Source organism: Equus przewalskii, chromosome 29, assembly GCF_037783145.1.
Source record: "Equus przewalskii isolate Varuska chromosome 29, EquPr2, whole genome shotgun sequence".
NCBI classification, from domain to species: Eukaryota; Metazoa; Chordata; class Mammalia; order Perissodactyla; family Equidae; genus Equus; species Equus przewalskii.
Genome location: NC_091859.1, coordinates 4,102,944 through 4,128,256, shown reverse-complemented (window position 1 = coordinate 4,128,256; position 25,313 = coordinate 4,102,944). Strand labels below are relative to the sequence as shown.

At 37.1% G+C, this 25,313-nt stretch overlaps 1 protein-coding gene across 1 annotated transcript in view; it reads right to left on the bottom strand.

Annotated features, from left to right (window-relative positions):
- GLIPR1L2 (GLIPR1 like 2) overlaps nucleotides 1-13,900 on the bottom strand; it is a 39,841-nt gene extending 25,941 nt beyond the window's left edge. Inside the window, exons 1-3 of the mRNA XM_070599975.1 lie at nucleotides 13,625-13,900; nucleotides 1,957-2,202; nucleotides 403-506 (exon numbers count right to left, since the gene is read on the bottom strand). Of these exons, the coding sequence (XP_070456076.1) occupies nucleotides 403-506; nucleotides 1,957-2,202; nucleotides 13,625-13,858 (584 nt within the window). The 5' untranslated portion in view covers nucleotides 13,859-13,900. The remainder of the gene's footprint in view (nucleotides 1-402; nucleotides 507-1,956; nucleotides 2,203-13,624) is intronic.
- Between the last annotated feature and the right edge of the window lie 11,413 nt (nucleotides 13,901-25,313).

Sequence of the window (25,313 nt, the reverse complement as noted above, 5' to 3'; positions counted from 1 at the left end):
TTTTTTTTCTTTTTCTTTTCGGAGTAGTTCCAGAAGCATTTTATTTGACAGAAATTCCTTCTCAATCCTAGCATGTAGTCAGTTTTTACCGTTTACTTGACATATTGATTACGATATTTTCTCTTAGGTGGACATTTTAATAATATTACTTAGAGTATCATATTGACCTGAAAGAATACTTGAGACTTTCCAACAGAGCTCTCCAGAGATGGCAGCTATTTTGGAAGGTAGTTATTTCCTATCATAGAAAGATATTCAGGTATAAGGTAAATAATCACCAGGTAAGTAAGTGGAAAGAATTCACAAAGACATTTAGAAGAATATATTGAAAGTTAGGAAAACTTAACCTTGAAAAATTCCCAATTTATCTTTACATTATTTTTAAAATTTAAAGTAGCTTACCCTGGTGCATAGTTGCATATGAAAATTGCCGCATGTCTGATAGGTCCAATTCTTGAACATGGAGTAACAGCACAACCAACTTTGTAAGATCTGTCCCAAACAAGCTAAAATAAAATTTTCAAAAAATCATAAAATTTAATTCTAAACATTTACTCTGCCATGTTATAAACAATAATATATTCAATTCACATTGAACCTTTAACCAAATAATTCAAGGAATATGAACTACTCTTCATTTAAATGCAGGGAGAGAATTATCACGGACTTAGGGACGCACTTCCAAACTATTTAGAGATACGCTTTGATAGGTTTGCTACCAATACTGTATTCTTAGGACAAAGAGTTTGATAAATGCTGATCTAGAGTAATGTTTTAGAGCCAAAGGAAGGCACACTTGCTGAATCAATTTTCAACATCTTGTTGAATCCGAGAGTTCTACGTTCTTGACAGAGAGGAAGAGGGAAAAGAGAGGAGAAAAAGTTTTCGAAGAATGGAAGTTGTGAAGGGAGAAAAAGAGGGACACTAAGATTACAGAAAGGAAGGAAAAGCGATATCAGAGTAGAGAGCCATTGTGGTCAGCATTTCTCTTTTCTTTTGTTGAGGAAATTCTATTAGAAAATAAAATAGAAATAAATAAATAAATTTTATTTAATGATTTTTTAATTCTATGTAAATTATTTATTGAATAAATTTTCTCTTTTTATTTGGTATGAGCAAGATAATGGAGAACCACCATAACTTTCTAGAGGAAAAAAGAACTGATCAAAATTATTTTGGAAATATGATTCATTTGATGGAACAGAAAAACAGGAGTTCAACATGAAAAAAATTCCAAGATTTTAAGTTCTACATAAAACATGACATCAGAGTCTACTGATTGGAAAATAATCGTTTTTTGAATAAGCTTGGAAGTTTATTCAATAATTTATTGATTCATGATACAAATAGTTATTGAAGACCCAAATAATGTCATGCTGTGGTGGTGAGACCATACGGGTGAGGAGACAAAGTCCCTGCCCTTAGTGTCACATATAAATAGAGGATCATAAAACAACAAATGCATGTACAGGAAGTAACAAGTGGTGCAGTATGCTGGAGGATGAGGTGTAAGAGTGGACTGTTAGACACGAGGCAGGGAAAAGACTATTAATTTGCACTTAAAATGTTTTAATCAATAAGTTACATGGCAGTATGTGTACTGATCTGTGCAAAAATTATCAAGTCTTTCACTTATGTTTATAGTCAATAATTTAAAAATAATTTTTATTTGCTGGTTTCTTACTTCCTTTTCCAGTGTCCATCATTTTTGGAAAAGTACCTACCATCTTTGGGCATGGAGATTACATTTATATATTTAAGGAATGTTTTACTGTATGGTTCACATAATAGATGGAAGCACAGACATCTTGAAGACCTAGGACTGATTAGAATTGTGATTCTATTAGAAGTAATCATTTTACCATTTGGGTTTATCTATAGAACTGAAACATAATAAAAACTTAGTAGTAATGCAACTAAGGAATCTACTGAATTATTAATATAAAAATCAGATACCTGTATGTAATGAGAACAGTCATCCAAGCAACTGTCATTTTCAAAATGGTACTTCTTCCTCTCTGCATACCAACTTCTGATAGCAATACTCGCGGTAAATTCGTTTTCAGGGCCAACCCACATATTTTCACCAATACCATTAAATTTAGGATGGGCCATTCTCAGTTCTTCTAAATGAGTATTAGGCTCAAACACACATTTTTTCCCCCATGCTCTAGCAGTCCGTGACAAAGCTACATCCCAAGTCTGAAAAAAAACGCAAAAAGCAAAGTAAACAAAACAACAATAATAAGGTTTTTTTGTACTCTACATTATTTCCCTTGAGTTCTCATCATTAGATTTAGGGAAAATAATTCTAATGTTGTGCTTATAGGTCTTGACTGTGGAACTTATATGGGGGAAAAGTTTTCTGAGATAATCATAAATGAAATGACTATTTCCTGAGACAAGGTCTATGCACATACTTGTAATTAAAAAATCAGATTGTTAGATGATGCAAATGATTATGATACCCTTACATGGAGACTGTTCAGAATATGTATTTTTAACCTCATTTCTTTTATACACAGTAATACAATAATTTAAAATATTCATCTAAGAACTATTTATTGAGCACTGACTATACGCAAACTATTGTATTGTGAGGAATAAAATATAAAGCCAGGCATAAATTTCATCCTCTGGTTGCTTACTGTTAGGAGAACCACCTGGGATATATACACAATTTTAACACATAGTAGCAGTTGGTAAATGTTATAAAAGAGGCACATGTAAAGTTTTACGGATGCTCCCAGAAATGTGAGAAAATATCACAAGATGGTGCTCCTTGGTTATGGACAAGAGCGAAAACAACACACGTAGAAAAAGCAACAAAATAGTTGTAAAACAAAAATACTAAGTATGTATGTTATAGTATATTTGAAAGTAAACATTTCTGAAAACCAATACTAAGATTTCCCCAGAGTTTCTTAATTTCATTGATTATACACAAATACAACATATGAAATATATTATAAAAAATACATCAGGACTTTGGAATATCGTACACACACATATTTCCCTCCCCATGGTAAAGATTCCTAAAAAAATTGTTTATGTATACATTGCTCTATCTCTGTATACATTCAAATACACACACATTCAAATATAAGATGTAAGTGTGGATGTTTTAGATGAGCAATTGTGATTTTTTTTTCCTTGCACAATTGTAATCATACCATACATAGTATTATTGGCCTGCAACTTGCAATTTTCATTTAGAGAGACTGTTCCAAATTAGTACAACTAGATCTAACTAATTTTTACAAACTCTACACAGTATTCCATAGTATGGATAGAATATGATACATGTTACCATTCCATTATTAATAGCCTTTTAGATTGTTTGAACCATTTGCAAACAATGCTCCACGGACCATCCTTCTACTGCCTTATTTTGCATAGTGTTTACACACCACACGCTTACAATGTACCAGTCACTATTCTAAGTGTTTTTAATGCATTATTTCACTTAATGTTTACAATTACCCTATGAGGTATGCATTATTATTACTGTCTCTGTTTCCCAAAGGAAGCAACTAAAACACAAAGAACTTACATAGTTTACTTATAACTACTTACAGCCAGTAAAACGTGGACCCTGGATTTACACCCAGGAAGCCTAACTCTCAACTTTCACTGCTTCCCATGACGGTGTGCAAATAAGTCACGATAGTTACAAATACGGTTGCTCAACCTTGAATAAAATTACAGTTGAAAACAAAGGCTGAAGTTTCTTTTTTTAATTATATAATACAGTGTTACCAACTACAGTCACCAAGTTTTACATTAGCTCCTCAGACCTTATTCATTTTTAAGTCTGTACCCTTTTACCAACCACTTTCCATTTCCCCCACTCTCTAGCCCCTGACAAGCACTTTTCTATTCTCTGCTCCTATGAGTTTGACTTCTTTTTTGTATTTCCCATATAAATTAGACTATGCAGTATTTGTCTTTTTCTGCCTGACATTTCAATCAGCAGAATGCTCTCAAACCCCATCCAAGTTGTCACAAATGGCAGGATTTCCTTCTTTCTCATGGCTGAATACTATTCCATTGTACATATACGCTACATCTTCTTTATCCCTTCATCTGTTGATGGAAACAGGTTGTTTCCATGTCTTGGCTATTATGAATAATGCTGCAGTGAACATGGGTGTGTGTACACATAGCTGTTGGATTCTCTGTTCTCACTTCTATCACGTAAATACCCAGAACAGGAATTGCTGGAACAAATGGAAATTCTATAATTTTTTGAAGAACTGCCATTCTGTTTTTCAGTATCTGCACCATTTTACGTTCCCACCAGCAAGGCACAAGTGTTTCAATCTCTCCACATCCCCAACACATTATTTTCTGCTTTTTGATATAGCCATCTTAATGGGTGTGAAGTGGTATGTCATTATGGTCTTGATTAGCATTTTCCTAATGATTAGTTATGTTGAGCATCTCTTCAGGTGCTTATTGGCCACTGTATATCTTCTTTTGAGAAATGTCTATTCAAGTCCTTTACCCATTTTTTTATTATTATTACTTTATTGTGGTAACACTGGTTTATAACATCATATAAATTTCAGTTGTACATCATTATATTTAGATTCCTGTGGAGATTACATCATGTTCACCACCCAAAGACTAATCACAATACATCACCACACACATGTGCCACACACCATTTTGCCCTCTTCCCTCCACCCAACCCCTCTGGTAACCACTAATTCAGTCTCTGTTTCTATGTGTTTCTTTGTCATCGTTTTTATCTTCTACTTAGTGAGTGAGATCATACAGTACTTGACTTTCTCCCTCTGACTTATTTCACTTGCATAACACCCTCAAGGTTCATCCATGTTTTCACAAATGGCCAGATTTCGTCATTTCCTGTGGCTGAGTAGTATTCCATTGTGCATATACCACATCTTCTTTATCCATTTATGCCTTGATGGACACCTATGTTGCTGCCAAGTCTTGGCTATTGTGAATAACGCTGGGATGAACAGAGTGATGCATGTATCTTTACGCATTTGTGTTTTCATGTTCTTGGGATAAATACCCAGCAGTGGAATAGCTGGATCATATGGCAGTTCTATTAATTTTTTGAGGAATCCCCATACTGTTTTTTTTTAATTTTTTATTGAGATAATGGTAAGTTACAATCATGTGAAATTTCAGTTGTACATTATTGTTTGTCAGTCATGTTGTAGTTGCACCCCTTCATACTTTGCACCCACCCCCCACCCCACCTTTCCCCTGGTAGCCACTAATCTGTCCTCTTTGTCTACATGTTTAAATTCCTCATATGAGTGGAGTCATACAGAGATTGTCCTCCTCTATCTGGCTTATTTCACTTAACATAATTCCCTCAAGGTCCATGCATGTTGTTGCAAATGGGATGATTTTGTTCTTTTTTACAGCTGAGTAGTATTCCATTATATATATATATACCACATCTTCTTTATCCAATCATCTGTTGATAGGCACTTAGGTTGCTTCCACGTCTTGGCTATTGTAAATAATGCTGCAATGAACATTGGGGTGCATAGGACTTTTGGAATTGCTGACTTCAAGCTCTTTGGATAGATACCAAGTAGTAGGATAGCTGGGTCGTATGGTAGTTCTATTTTTAATTTTTTGAGGAATCTCCATACTGTTTTCCATAGTGGCTACACCAGTTTGCATTCCCATCATCAGTCTATGAGAGTTCCTTTTTCTCCACAACCTCTCCAACATTTGTTACTATTAGTTTTAGATATTTTTGTCATTCTAATGGGTGTAAGGTGATATCTTAGTGTAGTTTTGATTTGCATTTCCCTGGTGATCAGCGACGATGAACATCTTTTCACGTGCCTATTGGCCATCCATATATCTTCTTTGGAGAAATGTCTGTTCGTGTCTTCTGCCCATTTTTTGATCGGGTTGTTTGATTTTTTGTTGTTGAGTTGTGTGAGTTCTTTATATATTATGGATATTAAGCCTTTGTTGGAGGTATGACTTGCAAATATTTTTTCCCCAGTTAGTGGGTTGTTTTTTTGTTTCAATCCTGTTTTCATTTGCCTTGAAGAAGTTTTTTAGTCTGATGAAGTCCCATTTGTTTATTCTTTCTATTGTTTCCCTTTTCTGGGAAGACACGGTGTCCGAAAAGATCCTTTTAATACTGATGTCAAAGAGTGTACTGCCTACACTTTCTTTTAGAAGCCTTATGGTTTCAGGTCTTTCCTTTAGGTCTTTGATCCATTTTGAGTTTATTTTGGTGGATGGTGAGAAAGAAAGGTCAATTTTCATTCTTTTACATGTGGCTTTCCAGTTTTACCAGCACCATTTGTTGAAAAGACTTTCTTTTCTCCACTGTAGGCCCTCAGCTCCTTTGTTGAAGATTAGCTGTGCATACATGTGTGGTTTCATTTCTGGGCTTTCAATTCTGTTCCATTGATCTGTGCACCTGTTTTTGTACCAGTACCATGCTGTTTTGATTACTGTAGCTTTGTAGTATGTTTTGAAGTCAGGGATTGTGATGCCTCCAGTTTTGTTCTTTTTTCTCAGGATTGCTTTAGCAATTCGGGGTCTTTTGTTGCCCCATATGAATTTTAGGACTCTTTGTTCTAATTCTGTAAAGAATGTCCTTGGGATTCTGATTGGGATAGCATTGAATCTCTAGATTGCTTTAGGTAGAATGAACATCTTAACTATGCTTATTCTTCCAATCCATGTACATGGGATGTCTTTCCATCTCTTTATGTCGTCATCCATTTCTTTCAGAAAAGACTAGTAATTTTCATTGTATAGGTCTTTCACTTCCTTAGTTAAATTCACCCCAAGGTATTTTATTCTTTTTGTTGCAGTTGTGAATGGTATTGTCTTCTTGTGTTCTTTTTCTGTTAGTTCGTTACTAGGGTATAGAAATGCTATTGATTTATGCAAGTTGATTTTATACCCTGCAACTTTGCTGTAGTTGTTGATTACTTCTAAGAGTTTTCCAATGGATTCTTTGGAGTTTTCTATATATAGGATCACGTCATCTGCAAACAGCAAGAGTTTCACTTCTTCCCTCCCTATCTGGATTCCTTTTAATCCTTTTTCTTGCTTAATTGCTCTGGCCAGGACCTCCAGTATTATGTTAAATAAGAGTGGTGATAGAGGGCATCCTTGTCTCGTTCCTGTCTTCAGGGGAATGGTGCTCAGTTTTTGCCCACTGAGTATGATGTTGGCTGTGGGTTTGTCATATATGGCCTTTATTTTGTTGAGGTAGTTCCCTTCTGTGCCCATTTTTTTCAGAGTTTTTATCATAAATGGCTGTTGGATCTTGTCAAATGCCTTCTCTGCATCTACTGAGATGATGATGTGGTTTTTATTCCTCAGTTTGTTGATGTGGTGTATCACGTTGATTGATTTGCGGATGTTGAACCATCCCTGTGCCCCTGGTATGAATCCCACTTGATCATGATGTATGATCCTTTTGATGAATTGTTGAATTTGGGTTGCCAAAATTTTGTTGAGAATTTTTGCATCTATGTTCACCAGTGATATTGGCCTGTAGTTCTCTTTTTTCGTGCTGTCCTTGTCAGGCTTTGGTATCAGCATGATGTTGGCCTTGTAGAATGTGTTAGGCAGTGTTCCATCAACCCTAATTTTTTGGAATAGCTTGGAAAGGACAGGTATTAAATCCTTTCTGAAAGTTTGGTAGCATTCCCCAGGAATGCCATCTGGTCCTGGGGTTTTATTCTTTGGGATGCTTTTGATTGCTGTTTCAATCTCTTTCCTTGTGATTGGTCTGTTCAAATTGTCTGTCTCTTCTTGAGTGAGCTTTGGGAGATTGTAGGAGTCCAAGAATTTATCCATTTCCTCTAGGTTATCCATTTTGTTGGCATAGAGTTTTCTGTAGTATTCTCTTATAATCCATCATATTTCTGTGGAGTCTATTGTTACTTCTCCTCCTTTATTTCTGATTTTGTTTATTTGAGCTTTCTCCCTTTTTTTCTTTGTAAGTCTGGCTAGTGGTTTGTCAATTTTATTTATCTTCTCAAACAACCAGCTCTCTGTTTCATTGTTCCTTTCTACTGCCTTTTTTTGTTTCAATAGCATTTATTTCTGCTCTGATTTTTATTATTTGTCTCCTTCTGCTGACTTTGGGCTTTGTTAGTTCTTCTTTCTCTAATTCAATTAGATGTAATTTAAGGTTGCTTATTTGGGATTTTTCTTGTTTGTTAAGATGTACCTGTATTGCGATTAATTTACCTCTTAATACAGCTTTTGCTGTATCTCATATGAGTTGATATGGCATGCTATCATTTTCATTTGTCTCCAGGTATTTTTTTATTTCTTCTTTAATTTCTTCAATGGTCCATTGCTTGTTCAATAGCGTATTGTTTAGTCTCCACATCCTTATGCATTTCTCAGCTTTGTCCTTGTAATTAATTTCTAGCTTTATAGCATTATGATCGGATAAGATGCTTGTTATTATTTCAATTATTTTAAATTTGTAGATGCTTGCCTTGTTTCCCAACACATGGTGTATCCTTGAGAATGTTCCATGCGCACTTGAGAAGAATGTGTATTCTCCTGTTTTTGGATGAAGTGTTCCATATATGTCTATTAAGTCCAATTGTTTTAGCTTTTCATTTAGCTCCACTGTTTCCTTGTTGATTTTCTGTCCGGATGATCTGTCCATAGATGTGAGTGGGGTGTTGAGGTCCCCTACTATTATTGTGTTATTTTAGTATCTTCTTTTAGGTTTATTAATAGTTGCTTTATGAACTTTGGTGCTCCTGTGTTGGGTGCATAGATATTTTTAAGTGTTATTTCTTCTTGATGAAATAACCCTTTGATCATTATATAATGTCCCTCTGTGTCTCTCTTTACCTGCCTTATTTTGAAATCTGTTTTGTCTGATATGAGTATTGCTACACCTGGTTTCTTTTGTTTGCTATTAGCTTGGACTATTGTCTTCCACCCCTTCACTCTGAGCCTGTGTTTGTGCTTGGAGCTGAGGTGTGTTTCCTGGAGGCAACAAATTGTTGGATCTTGTTCTTTAATCCATTTTGCCACTCTGTGTCCTTTTATTGTGGAGTTCAATCCGTTTACATTGAGGGTGAGTATTGATGCACGAGGGCTTAATGCTGTCATTCTGTTGCTCGTTATCCGGTTTTCCTGCGTTACCTTTTTTCCTCATCCTCTGTGTTTTAGCCTACCCATTGACTTCTGCAATTTCTTATGCTGGGTTTCCTAGATTTTTCCTTATTTATGTTTTGTGTCTCTGTTATGTTTTTTAGTTTAGTGGCAACCCTGAAGTTTGTATTCAGAATCCTGTGTATAATATAGTCCATTTTCTGGTGGTCTCTTACTTACTTGGCCTAGACTGATTTAGACCCTTTCCTCTTCCTCTCCTAAATTATTATTTTTATCTCTTATTCCAATTCGTGTTGTGAGTTTGTGGTTAGAGTGATAAGATCGTCTTTGCTTTGGTAGTTTCCTTCCCTTTATCCTAATGCTATAGTTGAACATTTGCTATCCTATTCTGATTCTATCTATTTGTCTCCCTACTCTGTGATTTGTGACCCCTTTCTCCCTTTTTTTCTTTTTTCAGGTATGAGAGACTTCTTGGGGATTTCTTGTAGTGGAGGTGTTTTGGATACAAAGTCCCTTAGCTTTTGTTTGTCTGGAAAAGATTTAACTTCTCCCTCATATCTGAAGGATATTTTTGCTGGATAGAGTATTCTTGGCTGTAGCTTTTCATCCTTCAAAGTTTTGAATATGTCATTCCATTCTCTCCTAGCTGGTAAGGTTTCTGTTCAGAAATTTGCTGAAAGTCTGATAGGAGTTCCTTTGTAGGTTATTTTCTTCTGCCTTGCTGCCCTGAGTATTCTTTCTTTGCCATTCATTTTTGCCATTTTTACTACTATATGCCTTGCAGTACGTCTCTTGACATTGACAAATCTAGGAGATCTGAAAGCTTCCTCCACACACATTTCTCCCTCAATCCCTAGATTTGGGAAATTTTCTTCAATTATTTCTTTGAGGACTCCTTCTGTTCCATTTTCCTTTTCCATGCCCTCAGGAATTCTGATGATTCTTAAATTGGTTCTCCTCTTTGAATCCACTATCTCTTGGAGATTTTTCTCATTCTTATTAATTCTTAGTTCTCTTTCTTCCTCTGTCTGGAGCCATTCAGCCTGTCTATCTTCAATTATGCTAATTTTCTCCTCTATGGTGTCTACATGAGCATTCAGGGAATCTGTATTCTGATTTACCTGATCCATTGTATTTTTCATCTTTAGTATTTCTGATTTATTCTTCTTTATAGTTTCAATCTCTTTTGTGAAGTAACTCCAGCACTCGTTGACTTGTTTCTCTATATTTCCCTTTACCTCATTGAGTATTTTGATAATAGCTACTCTGAACTTATTTTCACCTAGTTTACCTATTTCCAAGTCCTCAGGACTTAATTCTGTGTTTTTATTGTTTTCCTTCTGGTCTGGAGCTTTTATAAATTGCTGAATGGTAGAGGAGTGGTTTTTGCACATGATGGTAGTATTCGGTTGCAGTTACAGCCTGTTGCCACTAGATGGGGGTCGAGAGCCATGCGTTCTGTGCCTTCCGCCTTCAGCCGCAATGGTGGCGTGCACCATGGGTTGGGGGAGGAGGGGCACTTTCTCTCGTGCACCAATCTGGATTCCAATCAGCTCTGGCTCTCTGATCTCCCGGGGCCCTGGCTGCATGGGGTCCCCGCACACAAAAGCTTTCCCCCGTTAGTGGGTTTCTGCTGCATGGACGGTGGAAGTCCTGGACGATCCCCAGATGCACGGCCCCTCCCCTGCTCCTTCCCTCACCCGCGGCAGCAATCCCAGTCTCTAGGGGACGGAGCGAAGTTCTCTCCTACCCCGTTCCAACTCCTCCGAAGGCAGCGCCAGCCTGTGCCCTCCATCGTTTAGCTGCTGTGGGTTTCTGACGATCTCTGTATTTTTAAAATTATTGATTGAAATTCAGTTGTTCATTTTTTGCTTGTAGTTTGGAGGGGAGAGATTCCTGGGTCAGCTCACTCCACCATTTCACTGATGTCACCTCTCTCCTTTACCCAGTTTTTGATCAGGTTGTTAGTTTTGTTAGCTGAGTTGAAGAAAATCTTTATTATTCTGGATATTAATGCCTTATCAGATATATGATTTGCAAATGTTTTCTCCCATTCCATAGGCTCCCTTTTCATTCTGTTGATAATGTCCTTTGATGCACAAGTTTTTAATTTTGATGAAGTCTAATTTATTTATGTTTTATCTTGTTGCTTGAGCTTTTGGTAACACATAAAAGAACTGTTGCCATATTCAATGACATGAAGCTTTTCCCCGTGTACTCTTCTAAGAATTTTGTAGTTTTAGCCAACCAGTACACGAAAAGGTGCTCAATATGACTAATCATCCTTAAACAAAGCCTTAGTCCTTAAATCCTTAAATAATGCCTTAAACAGGATGGAAATTCTGACACACGCTACAACACGGATGAAACTTGAAGACAATATGCTAAGTGAAATAAGCCAGTCACAAAGAGAAATACTTATGATTCCTATATGAAGTACCTTGAGTAGTCAACCTCATAGAGACAGACAGCAGAACGGTGGCTGACAGGGCCTGCGAGGAGAAGCGAATGGGGACTTAGCGTGTAAGGGTAGAGCTTCAGTTGGGGAAGATGAAAATGTTCTGGACATGGAGGCTGGTGATGCCTGCACAATGATGTGAGACTATTTAATGCCATAGAATTGTACACTTAAAGATGGTTAAAATGGTAAATATTATGTTATGCATATTTTACAATAAAAATAATTATTTTTGAGGAAGATTACTCCTGAGTTAACATCTGCCACCAATCTTCCTCTTTTTGCTGAGGAAGACTGGCCCTGAGTTAACATCCGTGCCCATCTTCCTATACTTTACATGTGGGACACCTGCCACAACATGGCTTGACAAGCAGTGCCATGTCCGCGCCCAGGATCCGAATGGGCAAACCCCAGGCCACCGAAGTGAAACGTGGGAACTTAACCACTGCACCACCAGGCAGGCCTCAAAATAAATTTTTTTGAGTTTAAAAACAAGGTAGAACAAAAATACTAGATGACACCAACAGCATGGACATGGGCAGGAGACATTCAGAATTTGTGTTGTAAGATCTTTTTAATATTGGGAAGGAGGTTATAGATGTTGATTAACTTTGGACTTTGTATACATATTAAAAAGAATAACCAACAAAAATAAAATGTATGATTTCCAAACCTGTCAAGGAAAAGTTCTAAGTAGATCATACTATTATCGTAGACTATGCTATTTAGTCACTATTTATGTGCTAGTAAAATCCATGGGAAAAATACACACCAACTTTTAGGAAGAAGAGGAGTATAAACTTTAGGGTGGGGCTTTAAGATGTACCCAAAACACTACTGCTTTAAAAGCGTCCATGTATTAAGATACATATTGTGGGTAAACAGGTTTCTGCTATACTATTCTCTATACTTTATGTTTGAAACATAATTTTTAGAGATTAGAAATACAAAACTTATAAAAAGTTGTATTAAAAAGTATTATGTATTTATTATTATCAGGAAGAAGGCTAATCTTCAAACTTGCAAGAAACAGAATTAGTCACAAAGGGTGGGAAATACAGAGTTAAAACTCTCAAATCTAGCCTCAAATTCTATGATTAAATACAAAAGATAAAAACTGGCGTGGAAAAACCTATCTTCAGCAAGTAGTACTAAACGCTAGTATATTTCTATAAGAAAATATATAAACAGGAGAGGAAATGCTGACAATAGGAAACGTAAAGAAAATGAACAAGAAAGAACTAAAACATGTCCAATCAAAATAACATTTTAAAGTTACCAATAAAATGAAGTACCATTTTATGACTTCTTGGTTTACTATTTGCTTACTTTGGCACAGCCCTTTAGAATAGCAATTGCTATGTATCATATAAATAAAAAAATATTATACCCTTTCTTTACCCCATTTCTGGAATTTGTCCTAAGGAACTATGTCTAGGGAGTCCTCGCAAAATCATTTATCATGTAAACTGGAAGCTCCTTGCTGCCTGATAAGAGGATAGTTATTACTCAATAAATTTTGCCATCATTTTTAATGACAACTACGAAGACTCCACAGCAACAAGAGAACAGCTGACGAGACGTTAAGCAGAAATGGGGGAAACGGGAAAGAAGCATGAACGACAGTGCAAGGGACGCAGACTCAGGGCCGGACCGGGGCGCGGCGGCCGGGACACGCCCCCGAGCAAAACCGCGCGTGGACACGGAAAACTCGGTAATCAAGGTGAACAAGACTTAAAAACTAATGTGAAAGTACCCAGGATGAAAAAAAATCAAAATTTTAAATAAAGCCTGGATCTGATCTTTCACTCGCACCAGCTGAGAGCTCACCTGCCTCTCCCTAATCCAAGCCCAGGGATGCCGTTTTGTTGAGCGGGCAGCGTCCTCTTGAGATGTTCGCTTTGATTTCGGGAGTGTGCCTTACACCGCCCTTTCGTGGGACGACGCCCCTTCGAGCCCGCCCCCGGCCAGCGCCCCGCTGCCAGGCCCCCCGCCAACGCGCCGAGCCGCGGGGTGGGCCGCGCCTCCCGCCGCCCGCGGCCAGGGCCTCACCATGAAGCGCAGGTTCGCGCCGCTGGGCTCGACGCTGCCGCGGAGCTCGTTGTGCAGGTTCACGTACTCATTGATGAAGCTGACGTCCTCCTCGTCGGGCAAAAAGTTCGCGTTCAAACCGGCCCCCAGCAGGAGCAGCCAGAGCTCCCAGAGCCACAGCTTCCAAACCGCCCCTCGCGTCACGGGGACGAAGCGGACGCCCCCAGCAGAAGCGAAGGGCCTCGGGGCCTCCATGGTCCACCAGCCGCGGAGAGACCAGTGCGCACGCGCCGCCCCGCCCCGGGGGGCTGCCAGTCCGCGGGCCTTGAGGGGCCGGCCCCGCCTCCCCGGGGGGCGGGGAGCGTGCGGGGAGGCCGGGGATGCAGCTGCAGAGGGCTCGTCGTCCCTGTCTGCGACCTAACCAGGGAAGCTTGAGTTAGATGAGGGCACGCTCTTCCCTGAGCTCATGTAGGCAGGTATTATCCAGAGTTGATTTCTGACACCACATGATGTCATTAATAAATCATGAGACATCTGTACGGTAAATGCCACTTGCTGAATAGTTAGCATGTCTGAGGAAGCTTCTAATTATGCAAGGGGAAATGATCATTCTTCTGTGATACTGATGAAAATTCAATTAATTTTTCTTTTCATCCTTACCTGTTGAGTTGGAAAGTTAATGCAGGACGCGCCCTTTACTTTCCTCGTGGACAAAAGAATATCCTCTTTTAGGTGGAATTCCTCATTGAAATTTTTCTCTCAGTGGGAAACCACAAAATAAATGGAAGAGTGGGAAGCTCAGCATTTAGGGGCTAGACTAGGGATCATCAAATTCTCATAAGGTTAAAATATTTCTGTTCTCTCACCAGCGCTGTATAGACAGCCTGGAATAACGATATTCATCTTCTCTGACAAATTGTTTTCACAGTAGGTAAGAATGCGTGTTTTTGTTTTTATTTCTCTTTTTCAGACAAAAATGTCTGGAGTCTTAGCAGATTTTGGCCTGGTCTCTTTACTGCCACATATTTTGCTTAAGAAAACTTGCTTTGAAGAATATAAATTCTAGATTCAAAATAAAAGCACGTACATATTTGGGGGTACACATTTGCATATAACATACTGTGCTCCGTAGTATTAAGGAGATATTCAAAATCACCGACACTGGGACCTAATTTTGCCAGAAAGAAAGCACTGCAGCTGGTTGGCCAAAAATACCTAAAAAGAAATGTGCTTTTAAAAATTATCTATGTTGTACACAAGTGAAAGCAGTAGACCTCATAAGATGGTTTCATTGATGCCTTTATTCTTTTAATAAATATTTATTACCAGGCAATGTGTTAGGTGGTTGAGAAAGACTAGTAGACAAGACACAGACCCTGCTCCTGAGTAGCTTACAGTTTAGAGAACTAGGAAATTGGTAACTTCTATACCATGTGATAAATACAAAGCCAAAATACTATTGTGGCATGTATGGGGCAACTAACACCGTTTTTGAGAACCAGGAAAGACTTTGTGGAGAATGAGACATCAAGAAGGTGAAGCACATAGGTGAAAGAGCCCATTCTAAGTGAGGAAAAAGCATGTCATATGCCAGGAGATCCCAGAAAGCTAAAAGTGTTTTAATAGGAACAGAAGGTATTGTAGGGGTAAAGGTGGCAAGTGAAAGAGTTCCTTTATGACGTTGATACTGTTGTTAAGACCATGAAAATTGTTATATTATTGCACAAGATAAATAGAATAAATGCAATCTTAGAGTAGGAAGAAATTTTAGACACTTTTACTCATCCCATCTATGTATTAGACATATTTTCTGATACATCATTGATAGGTGATCATCATACCCTCTGCTTAAATAATTACGCTAACAGGGAAGACACCATCTCTTAGGCAGCCCATTCCATTGGTAGACACCTCACTCATTAATTTAATAAGTGTTTCTTTAGGACCTCCTATGTGTCAGAGCCCATGCTAGGTGATAGAGCTACAAATGCTGAACAAGCTAGGTATGTGGTATATCCACACGAAGCCTTTAGTTAAAGGTGATATAGACAGATCATCAAACAATTACAATACAGAGTAGTAAATGCTATTTTTAATTTATTTCAAAAATCCTTACTATGTGTCAGGAGCTGTTTTATTTTTATTTTTTGATTTTTTAAAATTGTGGTAAAATATACAGAACATAAAATTTGCCATTGTATCCATTTTTAGTGTAAAATTCAGTGGCAATTACATTCACAGTGTTGTATAATCATCACCACTGTTTCCAGAACTATCTGATACTATTTTAAATGCTTGGAAAATATCAATTCATTTAATTGATTAAAAACCTTAAGAAACAGATATTATTATTTTTATTATCTCCATTTTACCGATGAAAAAATTGAGAAGAAGTCCAGTAAGTTGTCTAAAGTCACCCATCCAATGAGCAGTAGAGCTATTTTCAAGCCCAGGTGACTAACATAGGAGTACAGAGGAAGCGCACATGAAAGCATCTCATTTGGTTTGTGTAGAAAGAGGCTGGGTTTGCTGACAGTGTTCTGCAAACATTCAGCCTTTCAGATCTGTCAATGAATGGGCCACATCACAGATTTCATACAAAAAATATTTTAAATGCATTACATTTCTAAAATATACTTTTTCAAAACTTTTAAAGAGACATGTAATACTTAGGGATTATTTAATCATTGTTTAACATATTATGTATTAAATCACAGATTGTACATCAGTACCAAAAGGTATGTAGTTTTCTCATAAGTTTTTGTAGGGTGTGACTTTTTGAACTTTGAAATTTGAGGCTATTCAGCTAGCCCTCAAAGAAGTTTTCACTTTCTTCGTTTTGAAAGCGATGAAATGATTTAGCATGTTAACTTTCTTGAAGGCATTGGAATTGTTAGAGGAAATTAACAGAATCCTCTCTCTCTTTACAAGCAATGTGAAAACTACAACGTTACTAAATTATTTCACTCAAGTTCTGCTGCCGATGTACTTTTGAATACCCATTTACTTTTCTGTTGTTGTGTCTGAGATACTGCTTTCACTTAGCAAATAAAGGCAATTTTAGGAAGAGATTTTAGGCCTCTTGTTTATCTCAGATGATTTTGGGCTTCCTTAAGTTTTCAGTTTCTGCGCACTATGCTTGAAATTTTAAGGAAGTACACTTAAGGAGAATGGTCACGGAATAAGGCTAAAGATAGTGATAGGTGTCATTTTGTTCTCTGTATAGATGCTATTGGAGAGATATATTGTTTTGACTTTATTGACTCTCTTTTTTCACATTTTATCAGTCCTCACTTGATTGATCTTCTCTCTAATGAAAAATTCAAATTATAATAATGATGCACAAGAACTGTTACAAGAGAAAATCAACATGATTCTTCAAATAAAATCCAACATTCAAAAGTGGGAAGATGGACTTTACTTCATCAAAATGTAAATAGAGGACAACCAAAAAAGATATTTGTTAGATAAATGTCAAAGGATTAAAATCACCGATGTGCTGTTAAAGCACATTTAAGAATCATTTAAAATTTCTGAGAAAATGAACAGCACTATTAAAATGAAGGAGATAAACAGGCAGTGGACCAAAAAGAAAAAATAGAGCCAAAAACAGTGCAGTGGATATCTTCATGATGCTGCGTCTATTCTTTCCTTATAGGTAAGTGGACTGTGTATATCCACATTCCAGGATAAGTTTGGGTCTCAGGAACTAAATTACAGTGTGCCTCATCCAAAAGTCAATGCCGTAAAATCAAGTATAAATCTGTGAATATTTATATGAAATTTTGACTCCTAAAATTACGTTATTCCTGTATTCTTGAGTTCAGTATTTATTTGGTATGGTTATATGCATGCAATAACTCCTAGGAATCCTCCCACCAAAGGACAGCATTCTCCTAGATTATTTTAATAACTCTCAAAAAAATGTATAAATCTGAATGCAGTTTATGAAAATGTGTTTACATCTACTAGTAGTTCAAGAAATGAAAATTAATAGCATCTACCTGAGAATTATTGAAGGGATTGTATAAATTATTACACGTGGAGCACGTAGTGCTTGGCACATTGTAAATATTATTTTGTGCTAGGTATTACTGTTATTGAATTAATGCTATTGATAAATGCTGTCTCATCTCACTCATATGGACAAGGACTAAAATAAGTTTTCAGCACAGCATTTTGCCAGATATATTATGCATTCTTAATACATATTTGTTGAATTACTATAATGATAACCCGTGTGTTTTCACTAGCTAGGAGGAGCGAATCCAATGTGTGCAACTCAGTGGGTTCCTGGTAGTTTTTGACTAGGGGGCATTGGCAGGTGGTATGTAGCTTGGCTGAGGGAAAATGGGAATTGTTGGTTATAGGATTTGTTTCTTTCCTTTGCTCCGGTATGTGAGCCCAGGTAGATTTAATTACAGATTATGTTACCTAGTTTTCACTAAGCCAAACATCAGAAATTGGTCATATGTCTTGCAAAAATAGCTGAAAGGATATTGCAGATTAATTATAGACAAACAATATCAATTGTTTGATTCTTGTCTTTCTGACCTAAACATCTCTTTAGCACTTATTTTTCCATTCATTTTTATGTCATCCTTTTCAGGTTCAATTTTGTATTTTAAACATATATTGCTCTATTATAAAAATACACATAATACATGTAATTAAATGGTACATATTTACTTTTGGTTGAAGCTTAGGGTCACCAACTTTCTGGTTTGTTAGGGAATGCCCTGGGTTTAGTGTGCTTTCCCCTGTCTTGGGAAACCCTTTAGTCCCAGGCAAACCAGGACTGTTGGTCACTACAATATTTCCTTAGTGATAGAGATACATAATCAAAAAGTTAGAGAAACTACTGTTTAAACCATCTCTTCACCATCCTTCCCAAGGGCTAAGAATGGGATTAACCTGGCCCGGCTAAGACTGACAATTCTGATCCCTGTACTGCCAAGCGATTAGTCAATTTCTTGGAACTTCAGACAAAGCCTCGTAGGACAAGTGGACACCCAGAAAAATGCACTCCTCAAAGCCTGAGTTAACTGTCGTCAGGAATTTGAAAAGGCCAAGCCCAGAGCTGTCTGTCTAGAAATTCCAAACTGGGTGAAACAAGGTTGATATTAAGAAGAAGATGTGCTCAGAGTCAAAGAATGGCAAGTGATGCCAGGCCTCCCAAGATGTCCTGTCAAGTCTGTGGTTATGATCACAAGAAATAGAAAAGACATCCTCTTGACCCAGAATTTTCTACTCTTGCTGATGAAGGGAAACCCCACTAGGAAGGCAGAGGTGCTCCACCTGCCCACGCTCTGCTCACAGCTTCAGTGTACGTGGAGAACACTGCAAATGGTGACCTTATTTTCTGAGGACTGCCACTACTTGCAAGTTCCCAGAGCAGTGCCAATTTCATACTCTTTGACAAATATTTCTTTAAAATCTGAGAAGATAATTCTGTAAAAATTCATTTTTTAATGTGGTCTGTAGAATTTCAGTTTTCTGATTTAAGGAGTCATATGTCCTTGGATGAATAGGAGCCTGAAGAAGTAATGGAGTAATTACATTAAAAATCAGAGGATATTTTAATTCTTAATTAAAAACCCATGAAGACAACACAATAATAAACAATACAACAGATTGAAAAGTATACTATGTAAATATCAGTTTACCTTTAGCCTATTTTATTTTATTTATTTATTTATTTTGAGGAAGATTTGCCCTAAGCTAACATCCGTGCCCATCTTCCTCTACTTTATATGTGGGATGCCTGTCACAGCATGGCTTGACAAGCAATGTGTAGGTCTGCACCCAGGATCTGAACCGGCAAACCCCAGGCCACCAAAGCAGAATGTGCAAACTTAACCACTGTGCCACCAGGCCGGCCCCTAACTTTAGCCTATTTTAAATTGCAAGTTAAAGAGTAATTATGAATTCAAATTTTAACAATGGAATAGTTAAATAACAATAGCTCACTAAAGAGATAGTGACTCCAAATACATGATGCCAAATAGCAGTATGATTGTTAATTTTATATGTCATTATGGCGAGGCTATAGTGACACATTATGTGTCAATGTGGCTAGACTATGTTGGCTAGTGTTTGGTCAAACACTAGTCTGGGTAATGCTGTAAAGGTATTTTGCAGATGTGATTAACATTTACAATCAGTTGACTTAGGTAAAGCAGACGGTCCTCCATAATGTGAGTGGGCCACATCTAATCACTTTAAGGCCTTAGTAGCAAAGACTGAGATTTCCTGAAGAAGAAGGAATTCTGCCTTCGGGTAGCATCATAGAAATTCTACCTGATTTTCCAGTCTTTGGAATCAAGACTGCAACAGCAATTCTTACTTGAATCTCCATCCTGCCAGCTTGCCCTACATATTTTGGACTTGCTAACCTCCAAAACCATGTAAGCCAAATACTTAAAATCTCTCCTCACTCTCTCTTTCTTCCTCTTCTACGTCTTGTTCTCTTTCTCTGAAGAACCCTAATACGAGCATATTTGAAATATAAAATCACTTGGCTTCTTTTTTAAGAATAGCATCAATTGCCTAGCTATGTGGAAATTCCTGGGTATTTGGCAACATATGCAAAATAACTCTCAGTCATGTTAAAAATACATTTAAAATGGTTTCTAATATTTATACTGAGGGAAGTTGGTGGTTGCTTTAGTTGAGAAGAAAAAGATCTAGATAATTTAGTCCACAGAACTCAACAATTCAACATAAGTGATTTTTTTTTTGAGGAAGATTAGCCCTGAGTTAACATCTGCTGCCAATCCTCCTCTACTTTATATGTGGGATGCCTACCACAGCATGGTTTGCCAAGCAGTGCCATGTCCGCACCCAGGATCTGAACCGGTGAACCCCAGGCAGCCAAAGTAGAACATGCGAACTTAACCACTGCACCACTGGGCCAGCCCCATAAGTGATTTTTTTTTTAAAGTATCCTTTTTGGTGAGGGAGATTGGCCCTGAGCTAACATCTATTGCCAATCTTCTTCTTTTTCTTTTTTCCCTCCCCAAAGCCCCAGTACATAGTTGTATGTCCTAGTTGTAAGTCATTCTAATTCTTCGATGTGGGACACCACCACAACATGGCTTGATGAGCCATGCTAAGACTGTACCCAGGATCCAAACTGGTGGACCGCTGGGCCACAGAAGCAGAGTGCACAACCACTTGGCTATGGAGTCAGCCCCCATAAGTGAATTTTAAAACTGAATTAATTGAATAATCTGGGCATTTTTTTGTCTTCAGGCAAAAGAAATTCCAGAATTTACCAATTCTGTGCTTTGTAGAGGTGTTGTTAACTATACTACAGATAATTTTGTATAAGGGTTTTAAAAGGTATATTATCTGCATCCTGTTATTGTATGCAGGGCACATTTGAAAATAAAATCTCCTAAAAGAGTATGATTTTAATTTTCAGATATACATGTACCTTTAAAGCGTTTAAATTTTCTTTTTTTATTGCAATAACATTGGATTATAACATTATATAGCTTTCAGATGTACATTGTAATATATTTCGAATTCTGTGTAGATTACATCATGTTCCCCACCCAAAAACTGATTATAGTCCATCACCTCACATGTGAGCCTAATCTCTCATTTTGCCCTCCCTCCTTCCCCCTTCCCCCGTGGTAACCACCAATCCAATCTCTGTTGCTATGTCTTTGTTTGTCCTTGTTTTTATCTTCTACTTCTGAGTGAGATCATATGGTATTTGACTTTCTCCCTCTGACTTATTTCACTTAGCATAATACCCTCAAGGTTCATCCACGTGGTAAAAAATGTCTGGATTTCATCATTTCTTATGGCTGAGTAGTATTCTATTGTGTATATATACCATATCTTCTTTATCCATTCGTCCCTTGATGGGCACCTAGGTTGCTTCCAAGTCTTGGCTGTTTTGAATAATGCTGCAATGAACATAGGGGTACAAGTATCTTTATGCATTAGTGTTTTCAGCTTCTTTGGATAAATACCCAGCAGTGGGATAGCTGGATCGCATGGTAGATCTATTAATTTTCTGATGATACTCCATACTGCTTTCCATAGTGGCCGCACCAGTTTGCACTCCCACCAGCAGTGTATGAGGGTTCCCTTCTCTCCACATCCTCTCCAACACTGTTGTTTTCTGTCTTGTTAATTATAGCCATTTTGACTAGAGTGAGCTGATATCTTGTTGTAGTTTTGATTTGCATTTCCCTGATAGCTGATGATGTTGACCATCTTTTCATATGCCTGTTGGCCATTGGTATATCTTCTTTGGAGAAATCTCTGTACGGATCTTTTGCCCATCTTTTAATTAGGCTGTTGGTTTTGTTTGTTGTTGAGATGTATGAGTTCTTTGTATATTTTGGATATTAACCCCTTATCTGATATATGGCTAGCAAATATCTTCTCCCAGTTGTTAGGTTGTCTTTTCATTTTGTTGATGATTTCCTTTTCTGTGCAGAAGCTTTTTAGTTTGATGTAGTCCCATTTGTTCATTTTTTGTTTTGTTTCTCTTGCCCGGTCAGACATGGCAGTTGAAAATAACGCTGCTCAGACTGACGTCAAAGAGTGTACTGCCTAGGTTTTCTTCTAGAAGTTTCATAGTTTTGGGTCTTACATTCCAAGTCTTTAATCCATTTTGAGTTGATTTTTGTGCATGGTGTAAGATAATGGACTCCTTTCATTCTTTTGCCTGTGGCTGTCCAGTTTTCCCAACACCATTTATTGAAGAGACTCTCCCTTCTCCATTGTATGCTCTTGTCTCCCTTGTTGAACATTAGCTGTCCATAAATGTGTAGGTTCATTCAATTCTGTTCCACTGATCTGTGTGTCTGCTTTTGTGCGAGTACCAATGCTGTTTGGTTACTATGGCTTTGTAGTATATTTTGAAATCAGGAAGTGTGATACCTCCAGCTTTGTTCTTTTTTCTCAGGACTCCTTTGGCTATTCGGGGTCTTTTGTTGTTCCATATAAATTTTAGGATTCTTTGTTGTATTTCTGTGAAAAATGTTGTTGGAACTTTCATAGGGATTGCGTTGAATCTATAGATTGCTTTAGGAACTATGGACATTTTAACTATGTTATGTCTCCCAATCCAAGAGCACGGAATATCTATTTCCTTGTGTCTTCTTTGATTCTGTCAACAATGTTTTATAGTTTTCAGTGTACAGATCTTTCAATTCTTGGGTTAATTTTATTCCTAGGTGTTTTATTCTTTTTTGTTGCAATTATAAATGGGATTGTATTCTTAATTTCTCTTTCTGCTGCTTCGTTGTTAGTGTATAGAAACACAACCGATTTTTGTATGTTGATTTTGTATCCTGTGACTTGACTGTATTCATTTATCATTTCTAAAAGTTTTTTAGTGGATCCTTTAGGGTTTTCTATATATAAAATCTTGCTGTCTGCAAAGAGTGACAATTTCACTTCTTCTTTTCCAATGTGGATCCCTTTTATTTCTTTTTCTTCCTTGATTGCTTTGGCTAGGACTTCCAATATTATGTTAAATAAGAGTGGTGACAGTGGACATCCTTGTCTGGTTCCTGTTCTTAGAGGGATAGCTTTCAGTTTTTCTCCATTGAGAATGATATGTGCTGTGGGTTTGTCACATACAGCCTTTATTATATTGAGGTATTTTCCTTCTATACCCATTTTATTTAGAGTTTTTATCATAAATGGATGCTGTATCTTGTTGAATGCTTTCTCTGCATCTATTGAGATGATCATGTGATTTTTGTTCTTCCTTTTGTTAATGTGGTGTATCATGTTGATAGATTTACGGATGATGAATCATCCCTGCATCCCTGGAATGAAACCCCCTTGATCATGATGTATGATCTTTTTAATGTATTGTTGTATTTGATTTACTAGTATTTTGTTGAGGATTTTTGCATCGATATTCATCAATGATATTGGCCTGTGATTTTCTATTGTTGCGTTATCCTTGTCTGGTTTTGGTATCAGGATGATGTTAGCTTTGTGGAATGAGTTAGGAAGCCTCCCTTCCTCTTCAATTTTTTGGAAGAGTTTGAGAAGGATAGGTATTAAGTCTTCTTTGAATGTTTGGTAGAATTCACCAGGGAAGCCATCTGGTCCTTGACTTTTATTTTTTGGGAGGTTTTTGACTGCTGTTTCGATCTTCTTTCTGGTGAGTGGTCTATTCAAATTCTCTACTTCTTGGTCCAGTTTTGGAAGGTTGTATGATTCTAAGAATTTATCCATTTCTTCTAGATTTCCAATTTGTTGGCATATAGCTTTTCATAGTATTCTCCTATGATCTTTTGTGTTTCTGAAGTGTCCATCATAATTTCTCCTCTTTGATTTCTGATTTCATTTATTTGAGCCTTCTCTCTTTTTTTCTTGGTGAATCTAGCTAAGAGTTTATCAATTTTGTTTATCTTTTCAACGAACCAGCTCTTGGTTTCATTAATTTTTTCTGTTTTTTTCTTTTAGTCTCTATTTCATTTACTTCTGCTCTGATTTTTATTATTTCCTTCTTTTGCTGTTTTTGGGCTTTGTTTGTTCTTCTTTTTCCAGTACCCTTAGATGCACTGTTAGATTGTTTATTTGGGATTTTTCTTGGTTGTTGAGGTAGGATTGAATTGCTATAAACTTCCCTCTTAGAACCGCTTTTGCTGTATCCCACAGATTTTGGCATGTTGTATTTTCATTTTCATTTGTCTCCAGGAATTTTTTGATTTCTCCTTTGATTTCTTCATTGACTCAAACATTGATCAGTAGCATTTTGTTTACTCTCCACATTTTGTGGTTTTTCTGATTTTCTTCCTGTTTCATACCTTTGTGGTCAGAAAAGATGCAGGGTATTATTTCAATATTCTCAAATTTATTGAGGCTTATTTGTGGCCTAATATGTGATCAGTCATGGAGAATGTTCCATGTGCATTTGAAAAGAATGTGTATTCTGTTTTTTTGGATGGAATGCATGCACTAAGTCCATCTGGTCTAATGTGTCATTAAAGGCCAGTGTTTCCTTATTGATCTTCTGTTTGGATGACCTATCCATTGGTTCAAGTGGAGTGTTAAAGTCCCCTACTATTATCGTGTTACTATCTGTTTCTCCTTTTATGTCTATTAATAATTGCTTTATATATTTAGGTACTTCTATGTTGGGTGCATAGATATTTACAAGTGTTGCATCTTCTTGTTGGATTGTTCCCTTTATCATTATGTAGTGCCCTTCTTTGTCTCTTGTTCACAGTTTTTGGCTTAAAGTCTATTTTGTCTGATATAAGTGTTGCTATCCCTACTTTCTTTTCTTTGCCATTTGCATGGAATATCTTTTTCCATCCTTTCACTTTCAGTTTGTAAGTATCTTTAGGTATGAAGTGGGTCTCTTGTATGCAGCATATATATGGGGCTTGTTTTTTGATCCAATTTGCCACCCTATGCTTTTCGATTGGAGGATTGAGTGCATTGACATTTAAAGTAGCTTTTGATACATATGTATTTATTGCCATTTTGTTACTTTTTTCTGGGTGTTTTAATGGTTCTTCTGTTCCTTTCTTTTTCTCTTGCTCTCTTCTCTTGTGGTTTGATGGCTTTCTTTAGTAATACATTTGATTTCTTTTGTTTTACTTATTTGCTTACTTATTATAGGTTTCTGATTTGTGATTACCATGAGGATCCTATATAATAGTCTATGTATATAACTGTCTATATTGAGTTGATAGACTCTTTAGCTTGACTTCTTTCT